The following is a 19,731-nucleotide window of genomic DNA, read 5'->3' as shown; positions in this document are numbered from 1 at the left end:
CTCAGAAAATGATAGGAATGAAATAGCAAAAGAAGTTGACAGCATGAAATTTCAATTTGAAGCCTATAAAGAGGCCGATGGTCGGTTGAGAGCCGAATTGAGCGAGCTGGATCGTAATAAAGTTGAGTTGAACCATAAGATTAATCTGATGTCTCAACATACGCAGCAGTTTTTAGCTTCGTTTATAGACCAGTCTTGTTCAATTCTGAATTTGGACATTCCTTCAGATTGGTCGTCGAATGAAAGCATGGGTGAAGATTTTGCCATTTTGAAAGAAAAAATGAAGTTTGTTGGCGTTGATGTTAAAAGCGCATTGGAGCATTTTGCAAGCGAATCCAAGGTCATGCATCAAAAACTGACAGCCGTTGAAAAGAGGTTGAAAATGTTGCGCTCTGAATTTATTGACTTTGTTTCAAATAATAAAAACTACAATGGAAGTGCAAATAGTGACGATGTAACATTAGACTCTGATCAAATATTGACTGATATTTTAAATGCATGGAGACAACTGAGAAGTGAAAAGGAGCGAATGGAGCAGGAGAAAAAGAGCATCGAGTTATCGCTTGAGTCTTTAAAGGAAAAGAGCGAACAGAATGCATCAAGTGAAACTGAAAAGGAGCAAAGTTGGCAGAATCAGAAAAGTAAGATAACCTATTTCTCTTTTTTCATGGAGCACTTCTAATTCTGAATGCCTGTGCCCACCCTGAATATATGGTAGTTACACCAGCGAGAGTTTTGTGAATGATGCCTTAATGCCAAAGATTTGATATTGCGTATACATATTTTTGACTCAAAATGTGCTGACATGTCAGATTCTCTCCAAATTGTTATGAGCATTTTCAAATTCATTATTACAGGCAAACGAAGTTTGAAGATTTGTTTAGGAGTCTTAGGCTGTTGTTTTTTGATGATGTATCGAATTGATGAATACGAATACGAGGTGGGCAGGGCACACATTGAAATCATTAATAACGAGTCAATCATAAATCAGTAGTCTGTCTCTCTGCTCAATGTATAAGAGTGCGTGCTTTTAGTGTCCTCCATCTCACTTCCTATCTTTGGCTAAAAAAGGAAATACGAATTACCTGTGATCAGTTAAAGTCTTTGCTATACTTTCATGCAGCGTATTTTAGTACTGGGTGATTTTGAAGTCTCAAGGAAGTTTTAGTGGAGTTGACTTTTTGGACAGTTTACTGTAGTAACGGTTACCAAAATCACATGCGTGTAAATGAATATCAGTTTCTATCCTTAATTAAATGCAAAATTTGAGGGGAGTATGTGGTTTCTTATAAGGATAGCCTATTTTTGGGTTAAATTTTATATACTTTTTTAGAAGAACTAGAAGAAAAGCTATCGGAAAGTGAGAGTAGAAATCAGAAATTGAAGCAGCTGGCACTCAAGAGCAAAAAAGAAATCCAGACACTCAAAGTAAAGGTTGGTAAATATGAGAATTCCAATCAACACATATCTGTACAAACTTTTTGGTTCACATTTTATTTTGTCTGAATTATTCATTTTGTCAGAATATTTCTTTCTGAATAGCGGTGATTAGCTAATTTAAATAAGTTCGTACGATTTTTATCTCTCTTGGCGTTGTCTCACTTTAGATCCCCGGTACTGATTATCAAGTTAGTTCTCAAATATTATGTCAAATTGTTATTTCTTTTCCTAACCCAACTGTAACCATTTCCTAGGATAATGGTTGATGTACACGTTTTTTACTGAACTTTCGACCTTTGCTGAATCTTGAGAAGTTCAGAGTTGCACTGGCTATTCTAATACGTATTCAGTTTGTCTATTGATTTTAAGTGCTCTTAAACGAAGTTAGTGGCAATTATGATAGTTCTGCTGTTCTTTTGAAATGCGATTTGTCGTACTGCCGATTTTTCGTCCGATAGTTTCTTCTTCTGACCAATTACTTTTTGTCCACAAAAACGGAATAAACAGGCAAAGCCCTGAGGTCATTAAGTGGCTGAGCAGTTCTCTTTGAGCTTTACTAGTCTCTAAGTGTACAAATTACCGAGGCTATCGAGATTTCACGATGCTGGGTGCAGTGTTTTGGTGGTTTATAATCCCCTCACCGCCCTCTCGCTTAACCCGTCACCGCACTAATTGCAACCCTAACCGTGCACGCCCGACAACTTAGATCAGCACACATTCCGGCACTATAAATACCACTGAATTTTTTGAGTTGACTGAAGTTTTTGTGACCCCGAATGAGTTACCTTAATCTGTGAATGAATATTATTTTAAGGTCACTCTAAATCCTTTCAAAGTCATTGAAGCACTCCTATGTATTGATGAAGGCTACAAAATAAAGAATTGCGGCTACGAAATAAAGAATAAAGAAAAGCAATTTGAATTTTGTTATTGTTCCGACCTCGCTTGTGGAGGAAGAAACTATAAACTCAAATGGGTTTTTTTAGACAATTTTGGCCGATCGATATATTCATGGTATAGAAATGTGAGTGGTACCATTGAAAAGCTAGTCCAGCGTAGAACTCGAAACTAAAAAGATTTTTTCGAATTTCATTTTTTTCGAGGAGTTATCGAGGATTGAAGTTTTGTGTGAACACAGTATATTTGGCATGATTGTTCACTTTTAGTGTAATTTTTCTTCAAATTGAGATTTTTTAAAATATTAATTTAAAATACATTTCAGGCCACAAAATGAAACAATTGACTTCATAATAGACGAAAGGCGATAAAAAGAATAGTTCTATTCTCATAGGGAAGTTTACTATCAAAAAATATTTGAATTCTATTTCAGAGCTCTTTTTTTAGAAAACTTTTCTTTTTTTTTGTTTTCTTGGGTTACCTAGCAACTACTCACTTTTTATATCTAGGTTCCGTTGATGAAAACCCTGATTTACATTCAAATGAAGACCAATGAACAAAAAAAATCGTTTTCAAGTAATTGCTTGTGTTTTTTTTTGCTTCGACTCTGAGTTTTCGTAATTTTAAATGAAATTTTGATTTTCTTTTTGAGGTTTTACTAATTTTTTGGACTCCTATGCCATTGTCTTGTTGATTAAAAGTGCAATAGGTTTCGTAATAAGCATTAAGTGAACCTCTCGAGAACTTTCAGTGGACAGCTAATGGCTGTTGAGCCTTTAAGAATGATTTTTCGATATAATTTTTTTTAACATTGACCGATCCTTAACTTATTTTCGTGAATTGTAAGTCAGTCTCCGTAGACAAGGCCCCCTTTCTGTCTACTGCATCAAATTAATCTAGTTAGCTGTTTTATCTTCTAACTTTTTGCTTTATGACTTCAATGCAACAAGTTTTCAAAAAAATTTTAGAAATGTTTCGATATTTTCTTATTATTGGTTCCTCTTGAAATCTTATGACATTATCCTGATATTGATATCTCAAATTGGCTTAGAGAAGACGTTCACTAGGTGATGGATAGGGTTTTCAGAGAAAAGCTTTTGGTAAAATTGGCTGCGGCACTTCTCGCACTTTTCTACTGAATTTTTGGTTTTTGCCTATATTTGTTGTTTCCATAGTCATAAGACTTATTGTGACGTCTCATTGATTACCTATGCATGACAAATATCACTATCCTCAAATCCAGGCATACGCTCCAATTGAGCGTATTTAGTGACTTATGTTGAACGCTATTGAATTTAATGGCTGTTAAGAGTTTAGAAATAATTTATAAATATTTAATTTTTTTTTTTGAAAAATAACCGATCTTTAACTTATTTTCGTGAACTGCAAGTCAGTCTCAGTAATGATCGGACCCCCTTTTTGCTAATTCAACTAAAATCAATCTATTTGGCGGCTTTATCTTCTAACTATTGGTGTTATGACTTCGATACACGAGTTTTCATTTTTTAGTTTTTGGATTTTTTTTTCGTAATTTTGTTTCCTTTTGGAATATTAGCACATTATTCTAATTTTGATAGTTGCATTGGCTTAGAGATTACATTCAATGGATCATATAAAAAAGTATAGGGAGAAACCTATGGTTTAAATGGCTTCGACTTTTTCGTCGCGCACTTTTGTACTTAATTTTAGGACTTTGCATGTATTTCTTGTTATTTTCATTATGTATGACTTATTGTAATGTCTTATATACAATTTTTTTTTGAATTTGCTGTTTTTTGCTTTTTTCATGCTTTAAGAAGCGATAAAAAGTTGAATGGTCCCATTAGCTGGTATATGAGGATTGAATGAATGATGTTACCCGAAACAGTCAATTTACTGCGAATAGTCTTAAAGTTTATGATATTATACATTTTTAAGATTTTTAAGGGTTTTTCGGTTTTTGTTCTTTTCGTCCATTTGTAACTTAATCTCATTATTGAGGGTTTGCATACAATTCCGTGTATTTTAAAACATAGCATGTTTCCTGATATTATGACTTAACTAATGTTTTGTTTGTTGGCCAATATGCGTTTCTAGAAAAGTTATGTGTGTTGTATTTTTGTTTCTTTTTCTCTTCCTTTAGCACAATCGCGTAATAACAGATCCCAATGATTTTCAAATGTGGCCCAATTGAACCTATTTATTCATTGAGTATAATGTTAGCTGATTTAGTATAAATAGAAATTGAAATAAAAATACATTATATTCAGATAATAGCTAATGATTTTAATGGCTTCACTAATTTATAATTTTGCAATATTTGTAATTTTTTGCTCGTTATTTTTTGAGTTTTTTTGCATCTTTAGTCCGTTTCTATGGCTAAGTACAACCAGAGAAAGGTTTTATTGATTTCGGTATGCATTTTTAATAAATTTATCAAGAATTATTTCGTTAAAAGCTAATTGCTTGTGTTTTTTTTTGCTTCGACTCTGAGTTTTCGTAATTTTAAATGAAATTTTGATTTTCTTTTTGAGGTTTTACTAATTTTTTGGACTCCTATGCCATTGTCTTGTTGATTAAAAGTGCAATAGGTTTCGTAATAAGCATTAAGTGAACCTCTCGAGAACTTTCAGTGGACAGCTAATGGCTGTTGAGCCTTTAAGAATGATTTTTCGATATAATTTTTTTTAACATTGACCGATCCTTAACTTATTTTCGTGAATTGTAAGTCAGTCTCCGTAGACAAGGCCCCCTTTCTGTCTACTGCATCAAATTAATCTAGTTAGCTGTTTTATCTTCTAACTTTTTGCTTTATGACTTCAATGCAACAAGTTTTCAAAAAAATTTTAGAAATGTTTCGATATTTTCTTATTATTGGTTCCTCTTGAAATCTTATGACATTATCCTGATATTGATATCTCAAATTGGCTTAGAGAAGACGTTCACTAGGTGATGGATAGGGTTTTCAGAGAAAAGCTTTTGGTAAAATTGGCTGCGGCACTTCTCGCACTTTTCTACTGAATTTTTGGTTTTTGCCTATATTTGTTGTTTCCATAGTCATAAGACTTATTGTGACGTCTCATTGATTACCTATGCATGACAAATATCACTATCCTCAAATCCAGGCATACGCTCCAATTGAGCGTATTTAGTGACTTATGTTGAACGCTATTGAATTTAATGGCTGTTAAGAGTTTAGAAATAATTTATAAATATTTAATTTTTTTTTTTGAAAAATAACCGATCTTTAACTTATTTTCGTGAACTGCAAGTCAGTCTCAGTAATGATCGGACCCCCTTTTTGCTAATTCAACTAAAATCAATCTATTTGGCGGCTTTATCTTCTAACTATTGGTGTTATGACTTCGATACACGAGTTTTCATTTTTTAGTTTTTGGATTTTTTTTTCGTAATTTTGTTTCCTTTTGGAATATTAGCACATTATTCTAATTTTGATAGTTGCATTGGCTTAGAGATTACATTCAATGGATCATATAAAAAAGTATAGGGAGAAACCTATGGTTTAAATGGCTTCGACTTTTTCGTCGCGCACTTTTGTACTTAATTTTAGGACTTTGCATGTATTTCTTGTTATTTTCATTATGTATGACTTATTGTAATGTCTTATATACAATTTTTTTTTGAATTTGCTGTTTTTTGCTTTTTTCATGCTTTAAGAAGCGATAAAAAGTTGAATGGTCCCATTAGCTGGTATATGAGGATTGAATGAATGATGTTACCCGAAACAGTCAATTTACTGCGAATAGTCTTAAAGTTTATGATATTATACATTTTTAAGATTTTTAAGGGTTTTTCGGTTTTTGTTCTTTTCGTCCATTTGTAACTTAATCTCATTATTGAGGGTTTGCATACAATTCCGTGTATTTTAAAACATAGCATGTTTCCTGATATTATGACTTAACTAATGTTTTGTTTGTTGGCCAATATGCGTTTCTAGAAAAGTTATGTGTGTTGTATTTTTGTTTCTTTTTCTCTTCCTTTAGCACAATCGCGTAATAACAGATCCCAATGATTTTCAAATGTGGCCCAATTGAACCTATTTATTCATTGAGTATAATGTTAGCTGATTTAGTATAAATAGAAATTGAAATAAAAATACATTATATTCAGATAATAGCTAATGATTTTAATGGCTTCACTAATTTATAATTTTGCAATATTTGTAATTTTTTGCTCGTTATTTTTTGAGTTTTTTTGCATCTTTAGTCCGTTTCTATGGCTAAGTACAACCAGAGAAAGGTTTTATTGATTTCGGTATGCATTTTTAATAAATTTATCAAGAATTATTTCGTTAAAAGCTAATTAATTTTAAGACGTGAAATTATTTGGTTTAAAGAAATGAGAAATGATGATTGAATTTTGATTTTCGCCTCATTTTTTTTGTCGACTTGTTACCTATTGTCATTAATCTCATCTGATGTGTAGTTAGGAAAAATAAATTTGTGTAGTAAGGATTCTGTCTGATTGTAATTTGACGTTGTTACTTTTTAATGGCAGATCTGGTTGTAATGAGGCATGGCATTATTTAATTCAATTATCATCTTGGTTATGTAACGATTTTGTAAAACGCAAACATCTCTTTTTGATTATCTATTTGTCAAAAATGCAATTCACAAGACAGTTAAGTCAAAAAATGTAGATGAGCGTGGGTCGGAACATCATGTGCGAACGCACGTTAACGAGCCTCCTTGTCAAATGGTTTATATTCAAACGGTGCTTTTGCTACATTCCAAATGATGTTAATTGTATTGGCGTGCATTTTCCGACTGTTTTTTAAAGATGTGTTTGCACATGTGGATTTTTGATGTCAATGAGAGGTAGATTAGTGATGTCAAAGTAGATTAGCGCAAGGGGTTTAAAGGTGTCAAATTATTTCATTCTATTTTAACGTTCTTTCTCTTAAAGAGCGAGAAAAATGTGTTCAAGATTTTTTGTCACGTGAGTTAATTTCACTTCTGATTTCGCCTTTTTTTCCTGGTTTTTAATTGCTCTCACAAGAAGTTTGCAACAAACACTGGGACAATGCATGTCTGTGCAAAAATTTGGGTTGAACAGTTTTCTATTGTGTTCTTTTGCTCGCTTGAGTAATTTTTCACTGAAAGAAACAGAATAAACTTGAAGCCCGAGGGCAGTAAGTCTCTTAGAGCTTCACCAAGCTTGTAGGGTTCTTCTATTTTATCACTTGAATACTGGTCTTGTTGACTTTTACAATACTGATCTGCAAAATACTTTTTAGCTTCTTTTCTATATTAATATTTGCCTGTTATTAATAGCCACCCTCGTCTTCTCAGCCGGCTATTATAGCGCTCTTATTTTTTTTACAATTCAAAGAATTTGAATTGTATTGGGGCGCTGTCTTTTTACGACTCGAAGAGGAGTATTGGAGAAGTCCTTTTTTTTAAATCAATTTTTTTGGAGTGATTTTTGAAGCGGGAAATGAAACGCGTGAAAAAATTCGAGTAATTTTGGTGCTGAACAAAAGTGAAGAGCGGAGCAAGAAGAGAGTGGTTTTTGTTCATACCGCTGTTTTTGAGAGAGCGAGAAATTGATGTGTGAAAAAATTTTAAGCGAGCGAAATTTTTTGTTCACGTGCGGCTTTTAAAAGCAGTTTTTTTTGCAATTTTTGATGGTTATGAGGTTTGATTATGATATTGTTTAAGTTTTAGGCTTGTTTTGATAGGAATGGAAGGTTTCAAATAGTTAATTTGAGTTTAATGCTAATTTGGAGGTTTTTGATCAGTTTTGCTGATTTTTAGACGAAATTTAATGATTTTTTGCCTGTTTTTTCTAAGTGGAATTTGAATAGAAGCTTGTTACCTAAGGAAAATTCAGATAGCAATTGACTAAAGTTTTCTTGGTATAAATCATTTTTTAAAGAAAAATTGACAGAAAAACTGAGAAATTTTAAACAATTTTTCTGATTTTTTTGCAGTTTTTCTTTATTTTTTAAATCTTTGACAAGTTTTTTTAGCCTATTATGACTTGCCCATTGTTTTGCGAGCTTTTAATTGCTCTAATTGCAAAGGAACTTTACTCGGCTTTATGTTTCCCTGTACTATTAAAAAAAACTCATTAAGTTTTTCTAGTTTTTTTTTGTTCAATTTGTTTTTGTATGTCGTATCTTTTCTTCTTTAAATCTTTTATGGCATTTGTGGAGGTTCAGGGTTCACAGTAGTTGTTTTGGTTGTTTAGTCAAAAGTATGGGCAGTTTTCTCCTTCGAGTCATTTCCGGAATTCTTCCGGCTATGTTTTTTTAGTTTATAGTTTTTTTAGAGGAACATAAACATATGCCCTATACAGAAGTTTGGTCTCCTTTTAACAGTTTTTTTTACTGTTCCTTCTAGATTTGAGGTTCGATATTAGTATCTACTAAAAATACTTTTAAAACGAGACCATTTTTCCCTACATGGCATATGTCTATTACAACATCATCTCCAAGAAACTATAAATATAATAAAATTTAAAAGTGGTATGTTATTGATGTTCGTTATTGATGTACTCAATACTCAATTGATGTACGCAAAACAATTAACAAAAATTTCACAAATATTCTGCGGCTACATACATTTATTCATTTGCTGTGGCCTTGATAAATAGGTCGCCAATTATCGTCAATTGATTTGTTTTATACTGTTCGTATATCAGTGTTGTTGGGCACGGTTTTGAAATATTGGAAAAGGTTGGGTTGTGTTGTATTTGTTTTCGCTCTTTGTTTTCGCTCATTTTTGAACTGATCTCAGATATTTTACTTCTTAAAAATAAAATATGACTGCAATATCGCTCACAGGTATTATAAACATTTTTCCGATTCTCCTGTCATATAAATTCTGTGCAATGAAATTCGTTTTTTAAGAAAATTGGAATTTAATGTTCCGAGGATTTTGAATTGGAAAACAGTTTTGCCCATCTCTTAGGTACTGGCTGGTGGTTACATTCGAGAACATTTTAATGCAGGTCTATTCTTTCGCAGCTATTCCGGCAATCTGCCAGCTATGTTTTTAAGATCTCTTCCCACATTTTCATGATTTTTGAAGTCAATTGGAGTAGTGATTTTGGTCACGCCGAAACAGGAAATGGAGCGAAAAAGCTAGTAGTTTTGCTCTAATTTTAAAGTAGAGTGAGAAAACGGTGTTTGAACAAAAATTCGGTTTCTCGGTTGTTTTTTGTTCACATGCGGCAATTTCACTCTGATTTTTACTGTTTTTTCGATTTTTCGAATGGGATTTTTTTTCTAATTGGTTTTCCCATTCCTTTCACAGCCATTCTCAGCCTAGTTTTTTGTTTGAATTCAATTTTCATTTCTCGCTAGTGGTTTTTTGTGTTCACATGCTGCATTTTGACATTGATTTTCTGTTTTTTTTCTTAATTTTTATCTGATTTTTTAAGAATTATTTTCTCAATTAATTCATAGTCCATTCTAGGTCTAGTTTTTTCTTTTGAGTCAATGAAAATTCTTTGAATTGTACGTCAGGACTTGTCCTGCTATGTTTTTTTTTACTTCGTCGAACTTTTTTTCGCTTTACCATTTTGCCGCTTTTTCGACATTTTGTGTGAAATCTTTTTGACTTCTGTAGGCTAATTTCTGTCTTCTCTCATTATGTTAAAACTGATTTTGAACATCAGTTGCTCAGCAAAGCAATTCAAAATGAACTGAGTCAGTATAAAAAATTGAAGTCAGAAATAGAAACAGGATAAAGCCATAAAGCCCAATTTTAGATGCCCGCTATTTGAATGTCGTTCCTATAAGTCTTAGTTACCATCTCTTATGCTTATTGGTATTGATAGTAGCCCCTGTAGCCTCTCTCTAAGAAACAGAAGTATGTTCAACAACGAAATGCCATCAAAATAAATCGGACTTAAAAAATATTTTTGTAAAAAAATCATTTTTTCGATATCTTCTATTCTTTCAATCCCAATCATGCTTTTTGGAATCAACGGCGGCTATTTTCCGGCAATCTGCCGGGTATGTTTGGTTTTCTATTTCTTTTATATCAAAAGCCGCATAGTTTTGTAGATCGTTTTAAGTTTTTTCATGTCTTGGGTTTTTAATTCAGGAAAAGTTTTGCTATGTTTTTTCAATTCGCTTTGACATCAAGTTTTTCGTAACACATGTCATAATCTTCACGTTTGACAACTGACTCACCTGTTTCAACTGAATATTCGGCAATTGTATGCAGTTTAGCCAATACGGTGAAGTTCAAACGAGCAAATTCAGAAGAGACACCTACAAAGCCCGGTCGTTAAATTAGTGTTTAATAGCCGCCCTCAGCTTCTCAGCCGGCTGTTATAGCGCTCCTGTTTTTTTGTAACTCAAAGAATATGAATTGTTTTGGGGCGCTGTTTTTTTGAGATCTGTTCACACATTTTCATGATTTTTGAAGTCAAATTGGAGTAGTGATTTTGGTCACGCCGAAACAGGAAATGGAGCGAAAAAGCGAGTTTTTGCGGCATGAAATTTTCTAGCTCTAATTTGGAAGTAGTGACAAAACAAAAATTCGCTTTCTCGCTAGTGGTTTTCTGTTTACATGCGGCAATTTCACTTTGATTTTTACTGTTTTTTTGGATTTTTTAGATCGGATTTTTTCTAAATGGTTTTCCCAATTCATTCATAGTTCATTCTAGGCCTAGTTTTTTGTTTGCATGCGGCATTTTGACATTGATCTTTTTTTAATCTGATATTTCAGAAATGGTTTTCTAAGTTCACTCATAGTCCATTCGAGGTCTAGTTTTTTGCTTAGTCAATGAAAATTCTTTGAATTGTACGTCAGGGCTTGTCGAACTTTACTTCGTCGTACTAAAATCTTTCGCTTTACCCTAGTTCACAGCTTGAACATTTCACGTAATATCTTTTACTCTTCTCTCATTCTGCTACAAGTGTTTTTTGACAGCAGTTGCTCAGCAAAGCAGTTCGAAATAAAAAGAGTCGGTATCAATAAACGAGATCAGAAACATAACGGGATAAGCCCACAAAGCCCAATTTTAGATGCCCGTCCCTCGAACTTGGTTCATGCTTACCATCTCTAATGCTTATTGGTATTGATACTCGCCCCCGTGTTGTCTCACTACGCAACAGGAGTATGTTCAGCTCCAAAATGACATCAGAATAGTTCACTTTAAAAATGTTTTTGTACAAAAACCAATTTTTTCTTCGTTATTTTTTTCTTTCAAACCCAATTGTGGTCATGGGAATCTACGTCGGCTATTTTCTGGCAGTCTTCTGGGTATGTTTTAGAGCGAATTCTTCTTGGTATTAGTATGTGGCTTGACAAACTTTATTTTAGAAGTTGGTTTTTGTATGATTGTATCATCAAACCAAGACTGCTCACCAAATCAGACCAATTTTTGTTACTCCGAAAAAGGCCTTCAATTGGTGTCTTCCCCAGCGAAGCACTAAAATTTTCTGAATAGAGAGATAAAAGTAAAAAAAACATCCAGGGGACCTCTAAATAACACAACGAAAACATGAAAAACTTGTTCAAAGTCACAAGCGCAGAAATTGGATCGAGTGTGTGCAATTACTTACTCTAGAGTTAATTGCTCTAAACTCCGAAACACAGTAAAAAGGATTTTCGTCGGGTTTTCACACATTGCTACTAAATTACATACATGCGGCACCGCTACCTAATAACACAAAAAAATAAATTGCTTCAAATTTACCGGGCAGTTTTTCTGAGGTAGAATATAACAAAAAATCAAAGTCAGACAGGTGAAAAAGTTTTTTTCCAAGGTGGTGTAATATCAGCAATGCTTTTTAACATCTATATGAGCAACACCTCACTATCAACAATTCACCAATACCAGTAAAGTCCAAATTCAAAGTTGTTGGTGTCATTTTCGATAGTATTCTCAATTTTGGAGATTATGTAAGGATAAACAACGAGAGACTAATAAACAAAGCGCTAATAACATACTGAAACAGATTCCTGGTAGCGACTTAGGCTGCACAAAGGTGACACTCAGTGACCTATAAAGCTATCAGTCGGAGCGTCCTGAACTTCGGTTGTACTTGGGTTTCCACAATCAGCAATACACACTGAAACCAACTGCAAAACACAATAAAACATTGCTCTTCGGACAATTACTCACTCTGTAAAAATGTCTTACATCAACGACTTACACAATGAGGGTGAAATTCTGCCTGTTAAAGCTCACGTGGAAATGTTAATGTTAGCACAGCATTTTCTGGCCGGCAGTTATCAGAGCCACCGTGATATCACAAAACAACCTCCTCAACAAGTTTTCATCCTATGAAATCGACACTAAATGATACTTGTAGGGATCGCGTGAGATAATGGCAAAGAATACAAAAATGCTCGAAATGATCCACCGACACATGGGTTCATACTCGGTTGAACAAAGACAGCAAGCAACTAAGCACACCTCCAACAAAGATAGCAGAAAAAATGCTGCCACGATTTGCACTATCCGATTAGCACAACTGAGAACTGGATACTGTACCCTGCTAAATTCTTGCCTGAATAGGATTTGTCACAATGTTGATAACCTCTGTCCCAAATGTGAATTAGCTTCACATAAAGTAAACCACATTTCAACTGCAGTAAGAACACCAAGGACGTGAAAGTGATTGACCTGTAGGAAAGAACAGTAGAGGTAGCTAACTGGCTGGACTTAATGCCATCAGTCCAACACAACCACACTATCCACCTTCCTCGCCCCTTTTCCCCGATAAGTACGATGCCCCTCCTGCCCCCTAACCCGGGTACCGCATGTCATTCACCATGGGCAGAAAGGGCGGCGCATCACAAGCAAGTTGTTGATATGCAGTCTCACTACTACTAATATATGTTTTTATTATGATACAAATGGAACTAAGGTACCAGATGAAAATTGCAATAATCGCTGGTATCCCTCTTGCAAGAGGGATTCTTGCAGCTCTGTGCGACAGCTACAGCAACAACAACAGCAATTGTTATCTTTTTTCTTGTGATACAATCCCAATGGAAGTCAGGGTGTTCAACGGCGTCTTTTTTCAACAGTGCTGCAATCTATCGGCTGTTTAAAATAGGTATATAGCACATTAGTCTCTTTCGTGTTTAAGTCTGTTCTTTTCGTGTTTAAGTTTTCTTTTACCCTAGTGATAAGTGAAACTTTACCCTAGTGAAACTCACCTGTTTCAACTGAATATTCGGCAATTGTATGCAGTTTAGCCAATACGGTGAAGTTCAAACGAGCAAATTCAGAAGAGACACCTACAAAGCCGGGCCGTTAAATTAGTGTTTAATAGCCGCCCTCAGCTTCTCAGCCGGCTGTTATAGCGCTCCTGTTTTTTTGTAACTCAAAGAATATGAATTGTTTTGGGGCGCTGTTTTTTTGAGATCTGTTCACACATTTTCATGATTTTTGAAGTCAAATTGGAGTAGTGATTTTGGTCACGCCGAAACAGGAAATGGAGCGAAAAAGCGAGTTTTTGCGGCATGAAATTTTCTAGCTCTAATTTGGAAGTAGTGACAAAACAAAAATTCGCTTTCTCGCTAGTGGTTTTCTGTTTACATGCGGCAATTTCACTTTGATTTTTACTGTTTTTTTGGATTTTTTAGATCGGATTTTTTCTAAATGGTTTTCCCAATTCATTCATAGTTCATTCTAGGCCTAGTTTTTTGTTTGCATGCGGCATTTTGACATTGATCTTTTTTTAAACTGATATTTCAGAAATGGTTTTCTAAGTTCACTCATAGTCCATTCGAGGTCTAGTTTTTTGCTTAGTCAATGAAAATTCTTAGAATTGTACGTCAGGGCTTGTCGAACTTTACTTCGTCGTGCTAAAATCTTTCGCTTTACCCTAGTTCACAGCTTGAACATTTCACGTAATATCTTTTACTCTTCTCTCATTCTGCTACAAGTGTTTTTTGACAGCAGTTGCTCAGCAAAGCAGTTCGAAATAAAAAGAGTCGGTATCAATAAACGAGATCAGAAACATAACGGGATAAGCCCACAAAGCCCAATTTTAGATGCCCGTCCCTCGAACTTGGTTCATGCTTACCATCTCTAATGCTTATTGGTATTGATACTCGCCCCCGTGTCGTCTCACTACGCAACAGGAGTATGTTCAGCTCCAGAATGACATCAGAATAGTTCACTTTAAAAATGTTTTTGTACAAAAACCAATTTTTTCTTCGTTATTTTTTTCTTTCAAACCCAATTGTGGTCATGGGAATCTACGTCGGCTATTTTCTGGCAGTCTTCTGGGTATGTTTTAGAGCGAATTCTTCTTGGTATTAGTATGTGGCTTGACAAACTTTATTTTAGAAGTTGATTTTTGTATGATTGTATCATCAAACCAAGACTGCTCACCAAATCAGACCAATTTTTGTTACTCCGAAAAAGGCCTTCAATTGGTGTCTTCCCCAGCGAAGCACTAAAATTTTCTGAATAGAGAGATAAAAGTCAAAAAAACATCCAGGGGACCTCTAAATAACACAACGAAAACATGAAAAACTTGTTCAAAGTCACAAGCGCAAAAATTGGATCGAGTGTGTGCAATTACTTACTCTAGAGTTAATTGCTCTAAACTCCGAAACACAGTAAAAAGGATTTTCGTCGGGTTTTTACACATTGCTACTAAATTACATACATGCGGCACCGCTACCTAATAACACAAAAAAAATAAATTGCTTCAAATTTACCGGGCAGTTTTTCTGAGGTAGAATATAACAAAAAATCAAAGTCAGACAGGTGAAAAAGTTTTTTTCCAAGGTGGTGTAATATCAGCAATGCTTTTAAACGTCTATATGAGCAACACCTCACTATCAACAATTCACCAATACCAGTAAAGTCCAAATTCAAAGTTGTTGGTGTCATTTTCGATAGTATTCTCAATTTTGGAGAACATGTAAGGATAAACAACGAGAGACTAATAAACAAAGCGCTAATAACATACTGAAACAGATTCCTGGTAGCGACTTAGGCTGCACAAAGGTGACACTCAGTGACCTATAAAGCTATCAGTCGGAGCGTCCTGAACTTCGGTTGTACTTGGGTTTCCACAATCAGCAATACACACTGAAACCAACTGCAAAACACAATAAAACATTGCTCTTCGGACAATTACTCACTCTGTAAAAATGTCTTACATCAACGACTTACACAATGAGGGTGAAATTCTGCCTGTTAAAGCTCACGCGGAAATGTTAATGTTAGCACAGCATTTTCTGGCCGGCAGTTATCAGAGCCACCGTGATATCACAAAACAACCTCCTCAACAAGTTTTCATCCTATGAAATCGACACTAAATGATACTTGTAGGGATCGCGTGAGATAATGGCAAAAAATACAAAAATGCTCGAAATGATCCACCGACACATGGGTTCATACTCAGTTGAACAAAGACAGCAAGCAACTAAGCACACCTCCAACAAAGATAGCAGAACAAATGCTGCCACGATTTGCACTATCCGATTAGCACAACTGAGAACTGGATACTGTACCCTGCTAAATTCTTGCCTGAATAGGATTTGTCACAATGTTGATAACCGCTGTCCCAAATGTGAATTAGCATCACATGAAGTAAAACACATTTCAACTGCAGTAAGAACACCAAGGACGTGAAAGTGATTGACCTGTAGGAAAGAACAGTAGAGGTAGCTAACTGGCTGGACTTAATGCCATCAGTCCAACACAACCACACTATCCACCTTCCTCGCCCCTTTTCCCCGATAAGGACGATGCCCCTCCTGCTCCCTAACCCGGGTGCCGCATGTCATTCACCATGGGCAGAAAGGGCGGCGCATCACAAGCAAGTTGTTGATATGCAGTCTCACTACTACTAATATATCTTTTTATTATGATACAAATGGAACTAAGGTACCAGATGAAAATTGCAATAATCGCTGGTATCCCTCTTGCAAGAGGGATTCTTGCAGCTCTGTGCGACGGCTACAGCAACAACAACAGCAATTGTTATCTTTTTTTCTTGTGATACAATCCCAATGGAAGTCAGGGTGTTCAACGGCGTCTTTTTTCAACAGTGCTGCAATCTATCGGCTGTTTAATATAGGTATATAGCACATTAGTCTCTTTCGTGTTTAAGTCTGTTCTTTTCGTGTTTAAGTTTTTTCTTTTACCCTAGTGATAAGCAACAAATGGCATATAGTTTAGTTCTTCTATTCTTTGGATTGAAACATTTGATGATGAACATTCTTCAGTCTTTTTTCTTTTTTTTTCTCAGATATCAAGATCTACGACAACCACTCCACTTCGTAACAGATTCCTCTCTGGCAAGCAAACTCGTGAGTATAGGGAGCGTAATTGGATTCGCTTTCTATTTGTTTCATTATAAGTTTGCATTTTGGAAGTAATAAACGGACGATGAATTAGGTATAGAAAGCAGTTTTTTAAACCAAAACTTATTCTTAATTTCACCACGAAGCATTTTGGCTTAATTGATGGTCTTTCGATTGAAAATAGATTTTCATCGGAATATAGGCTACTCGCCAACTGTTCTGTTTAATGCCTTATATCTGAGGGACTTTCCAGAGGTTCATTGTAGTTTTGTTACAATTTTTGCAGGTGGACGAGGTTTCAGAGACATGTTCGAGTGTGCAAAAAGAGTTGGAGGCTAAGGTGCAAGAATGTATCAAACTGCAGACAGATCTAGACACTATCACTGCTCAGCATCAGGTATCGGGTTTTTATAGAAATACGTATCTATTTAGCTGCAATTTCTTTAGTTGCTTAGAACATTGATTTTTCTAAACAAGTTGTTTTTAAGATTATTTGTTTCTAACAGCTGGGCTTTTATGAAGATTGCCTTCGAATAGCTCAAAAAGTGAATTTTAAAAATTGAAATTTCAATTTGTCCAAATTGAACAATAGCATCAGCTGTTACATAAGAACAACTATTATTGATCTCTTTGAGATCAATGATAAGTTGTTCTTGATTAGAACAACTTATTAGGAATGATTGCTTGATTATTTCGTTTTCTTCTTCAGTTATATTGCTTCAACTTTTCCAATTAAATATAGGGGTTAAGAATTTTATGGCAATCTCACGGTTAAGTCAGTTTTGGCAGATAGATGTTTTGCGGAGATACACAAAAGTGGCATCATTTAGAAGTGAATCGATCTTTGAAGAGACCTTTTCATTTTTAATCGCCGCAAAGTGATAGCTGGCGCTATTTTTGGCCTTCTCTTTGTTTTTTAGAAAGTGAAGAGAAGTATTGTTTTTGTGAAGGTTTTTTTTTACCGGAAGCACTTTTCCTTCAGACGGCGTTTTACCTAAAAGCGAAAGAGTAAAATTACCGTTTGGACTAATTTTTTTTTTCTGAGCGATAGATTTTTATCATGCGCTTCGATCAGTGGATGACTTTTCGACTTTCAAAAGTGTCTTTTGACAGAATGCCGCATATAGATAACCATTTGAGCCAATTTTTCCTCCACTTGGCCCAGTTTTTTTTTGCTTACAGTTTAGTTTTTTGTAGAAATAGTTATTAATAGACGTTGTATTAATTTGTGGACCCCCGAAATTGATATCAGTGTTTTTGAGGGTCTAATAATGCGTTTCAAATTCTGAAGGAGCACATATTTCCAATTTTTTAATTCATTTTAAATTCTTCTTTTTTGTATCTTAAAGCGGTTTTTTTCCAAAATCAGTGCATATGACAATTTTTCTTTAATATTTTACGAATTGAATGCTCTTTATAACGTGAAGGTTTTTTTGTTTTATAGAATTGTACACTTGCTTGCCCGATTTTGGAATTTTTTGTCCAATTTTTCTCAGTTTTTGGTTGGTTTTTTGGATTTAATTATTAGAAAGTCTTTTTGTGCACCTTCACGGTTTTTAATTTGTTTTTACTAGTAATCGAATTATTGCAGCTTCAGTTTTTGAAATTTAGCAAAAATTTTCTCATTAAGTGCAACTTTGAAAAAAATGGACAGTTTTTGCAAAAAATTTTTATTTGTTTTCAGTCCTTGAACTGTTTCTACTTTTTAATCTAAGAAGGATAGCTGTATATTTTTTCTTAACCTTTTATGCTTAACTATGAATTGTTTCTTTTTCTACTTCATGTTTTTTTCAATTTGACTTTCAAAAAATCAATAAAGTCTTTGTGTTTTGTTTCTATCCATATTCCTATCAGCTCTGCTTTTATCAGTTGGTAAAAAATAATGATTCTAGCCTGTTTCATAAAGTTTTTTTAGTTGCAATTGATATTTAACTAAATGCGCCACTGACTATTTGCTGGAACTCAATTTAAATTTTTTGGCTGGCGATTAATTTCCATGAATATTTTTTATCAGTTTTTACTTTAAACATTTTTTGCCTTCAAATTATATTTTGTTTCTTTTGCCTTTTTGTTGATTAATTTGAAGATTTTTCAACTATTTTGCTGAATTTCTCCTTTTGCGATTTTTGGCCCATTGTATAGTTATATTTCATCATTAACCGCCGTGAGCCTCTCAACGGCTGTTATTTAGGCGCTCTCCTTTTATTTTTTCGTTTTGATCGCGTTTTTTTTATTTTACTTATGTTACGATTTTCACGTTTTACTTCTGACTTACTTCACTCACTGTTACAACTGAATGGATTTTAAATTCTTTCTCGCATTGAATTACGCAATGTGATGAAAACGTTCAAACTCAAAGGGCAAATTAAAAAGAAACGGGATAAACCGATTAAGTCGGGTCATTAAATCATAGTGCAATAGGTTATCAAATTTCATTAGGTCTTTTGCTAGCTGAGATTAAGCTTAATAGGTTTTAGATACTGAAAAGTTGTGTAGGTTATGTTTACTACATTCATGTAGGCTCTGTTAACTACAAAGGATATAATTTTCATTTGCTACAAAGTTGTCTCTTTCTCTGCGATTTCACAAAAATGGAGAAATTTTACACAATTTTTTTCTTTTTTCTTCAAAAATAGGTGTTTGTGAGGTCATTAAGGCTCAGGTTTTATATTGTGGTTGGAAAACTAGTTTTTATTGCATGTAGCAATGATTTTCGTTTGTATGTACTGCTTGAAAAATAAATTGAATTTTCATTATGCTTCATATTAATTTTTTTCTGGCAAATTTTCTTTTTTATTGACTTAAGACTGTTGGTTTCGAGCAGCTAGTAGAAGCAGTAATAAATTAAACAGATTCTTAATCAAAATATTACAGCTCAGCATTTAGTAAGATTTTTTTGGTCTGTTTTGTTCTTTTACTATCTTTCGAGACTGTAGATCTACAAATCTATTGCGGATAGTTGCTGACAATTTGCCGGCCACGTTTTTCTTTTCTCCAAGAAAAATTAAGGCTGAATTTTCATTACAATTAAAAATTTCAAGGGCTGTTCTGAAATTTTTAGTTTTATGAAAATAATTGCTAATGTAAATGTGTTCATAAGTTGAGCGTCAGAACACAGTTTTATCTGCTATCTCGTGAAGTGCAACCTCGTTCA

At 34.2% G+C, this 19,731-nt stretch overlaps 1 protein-coding gene across 1 annotated transcript in view; it reads left to right on the top strand.

Moving 5' to 3' along the window:
• The first annotated feature begins 6 nt into the window (after positions 1-6).
• Positions 7-19,731, top strand: part of LOC142341521 (uncharacterized) — a 133,120-nt gene continuing 113,395 nt past the window's right edge. The window contains exons 1-3 of the mRNA XM_075392514.1: positions 7-641; positions 1,334-1,434; positions 16,864-16,974. Of these exons, the coding sequence (XP_075248629.1) occupies positions 44-641; positions 1,334-1,434; positions 16,864-16,974 (810 nt within the window). The 5' untranslated portion in view covers positions 7-43. The remainder of the gene's footprint in view (positions 642-1,333; positions 1,435-16,863; positions 16,975-19,731) is intronic.

Source organism: Convolutriloba macropyga, chromosome 6 (genome assembly GCF_964194025.1).
Source record: "Convolutriloba macropyga chromosome 6, txConMacr16.3, whole genome shotgun sequence".
In the NCBI taxonomy this organism is placed as follows: Eukaryota; Metazoa; Xenacoelomorpha; order Acoela; family Convolutidae; genus Convolutriloba; species Convolutriloba macropyga.
Note: the sequence above shows the minus strand (reverse complement) of the source record. Positions and strands in the feature narration are given on the sequence as shown.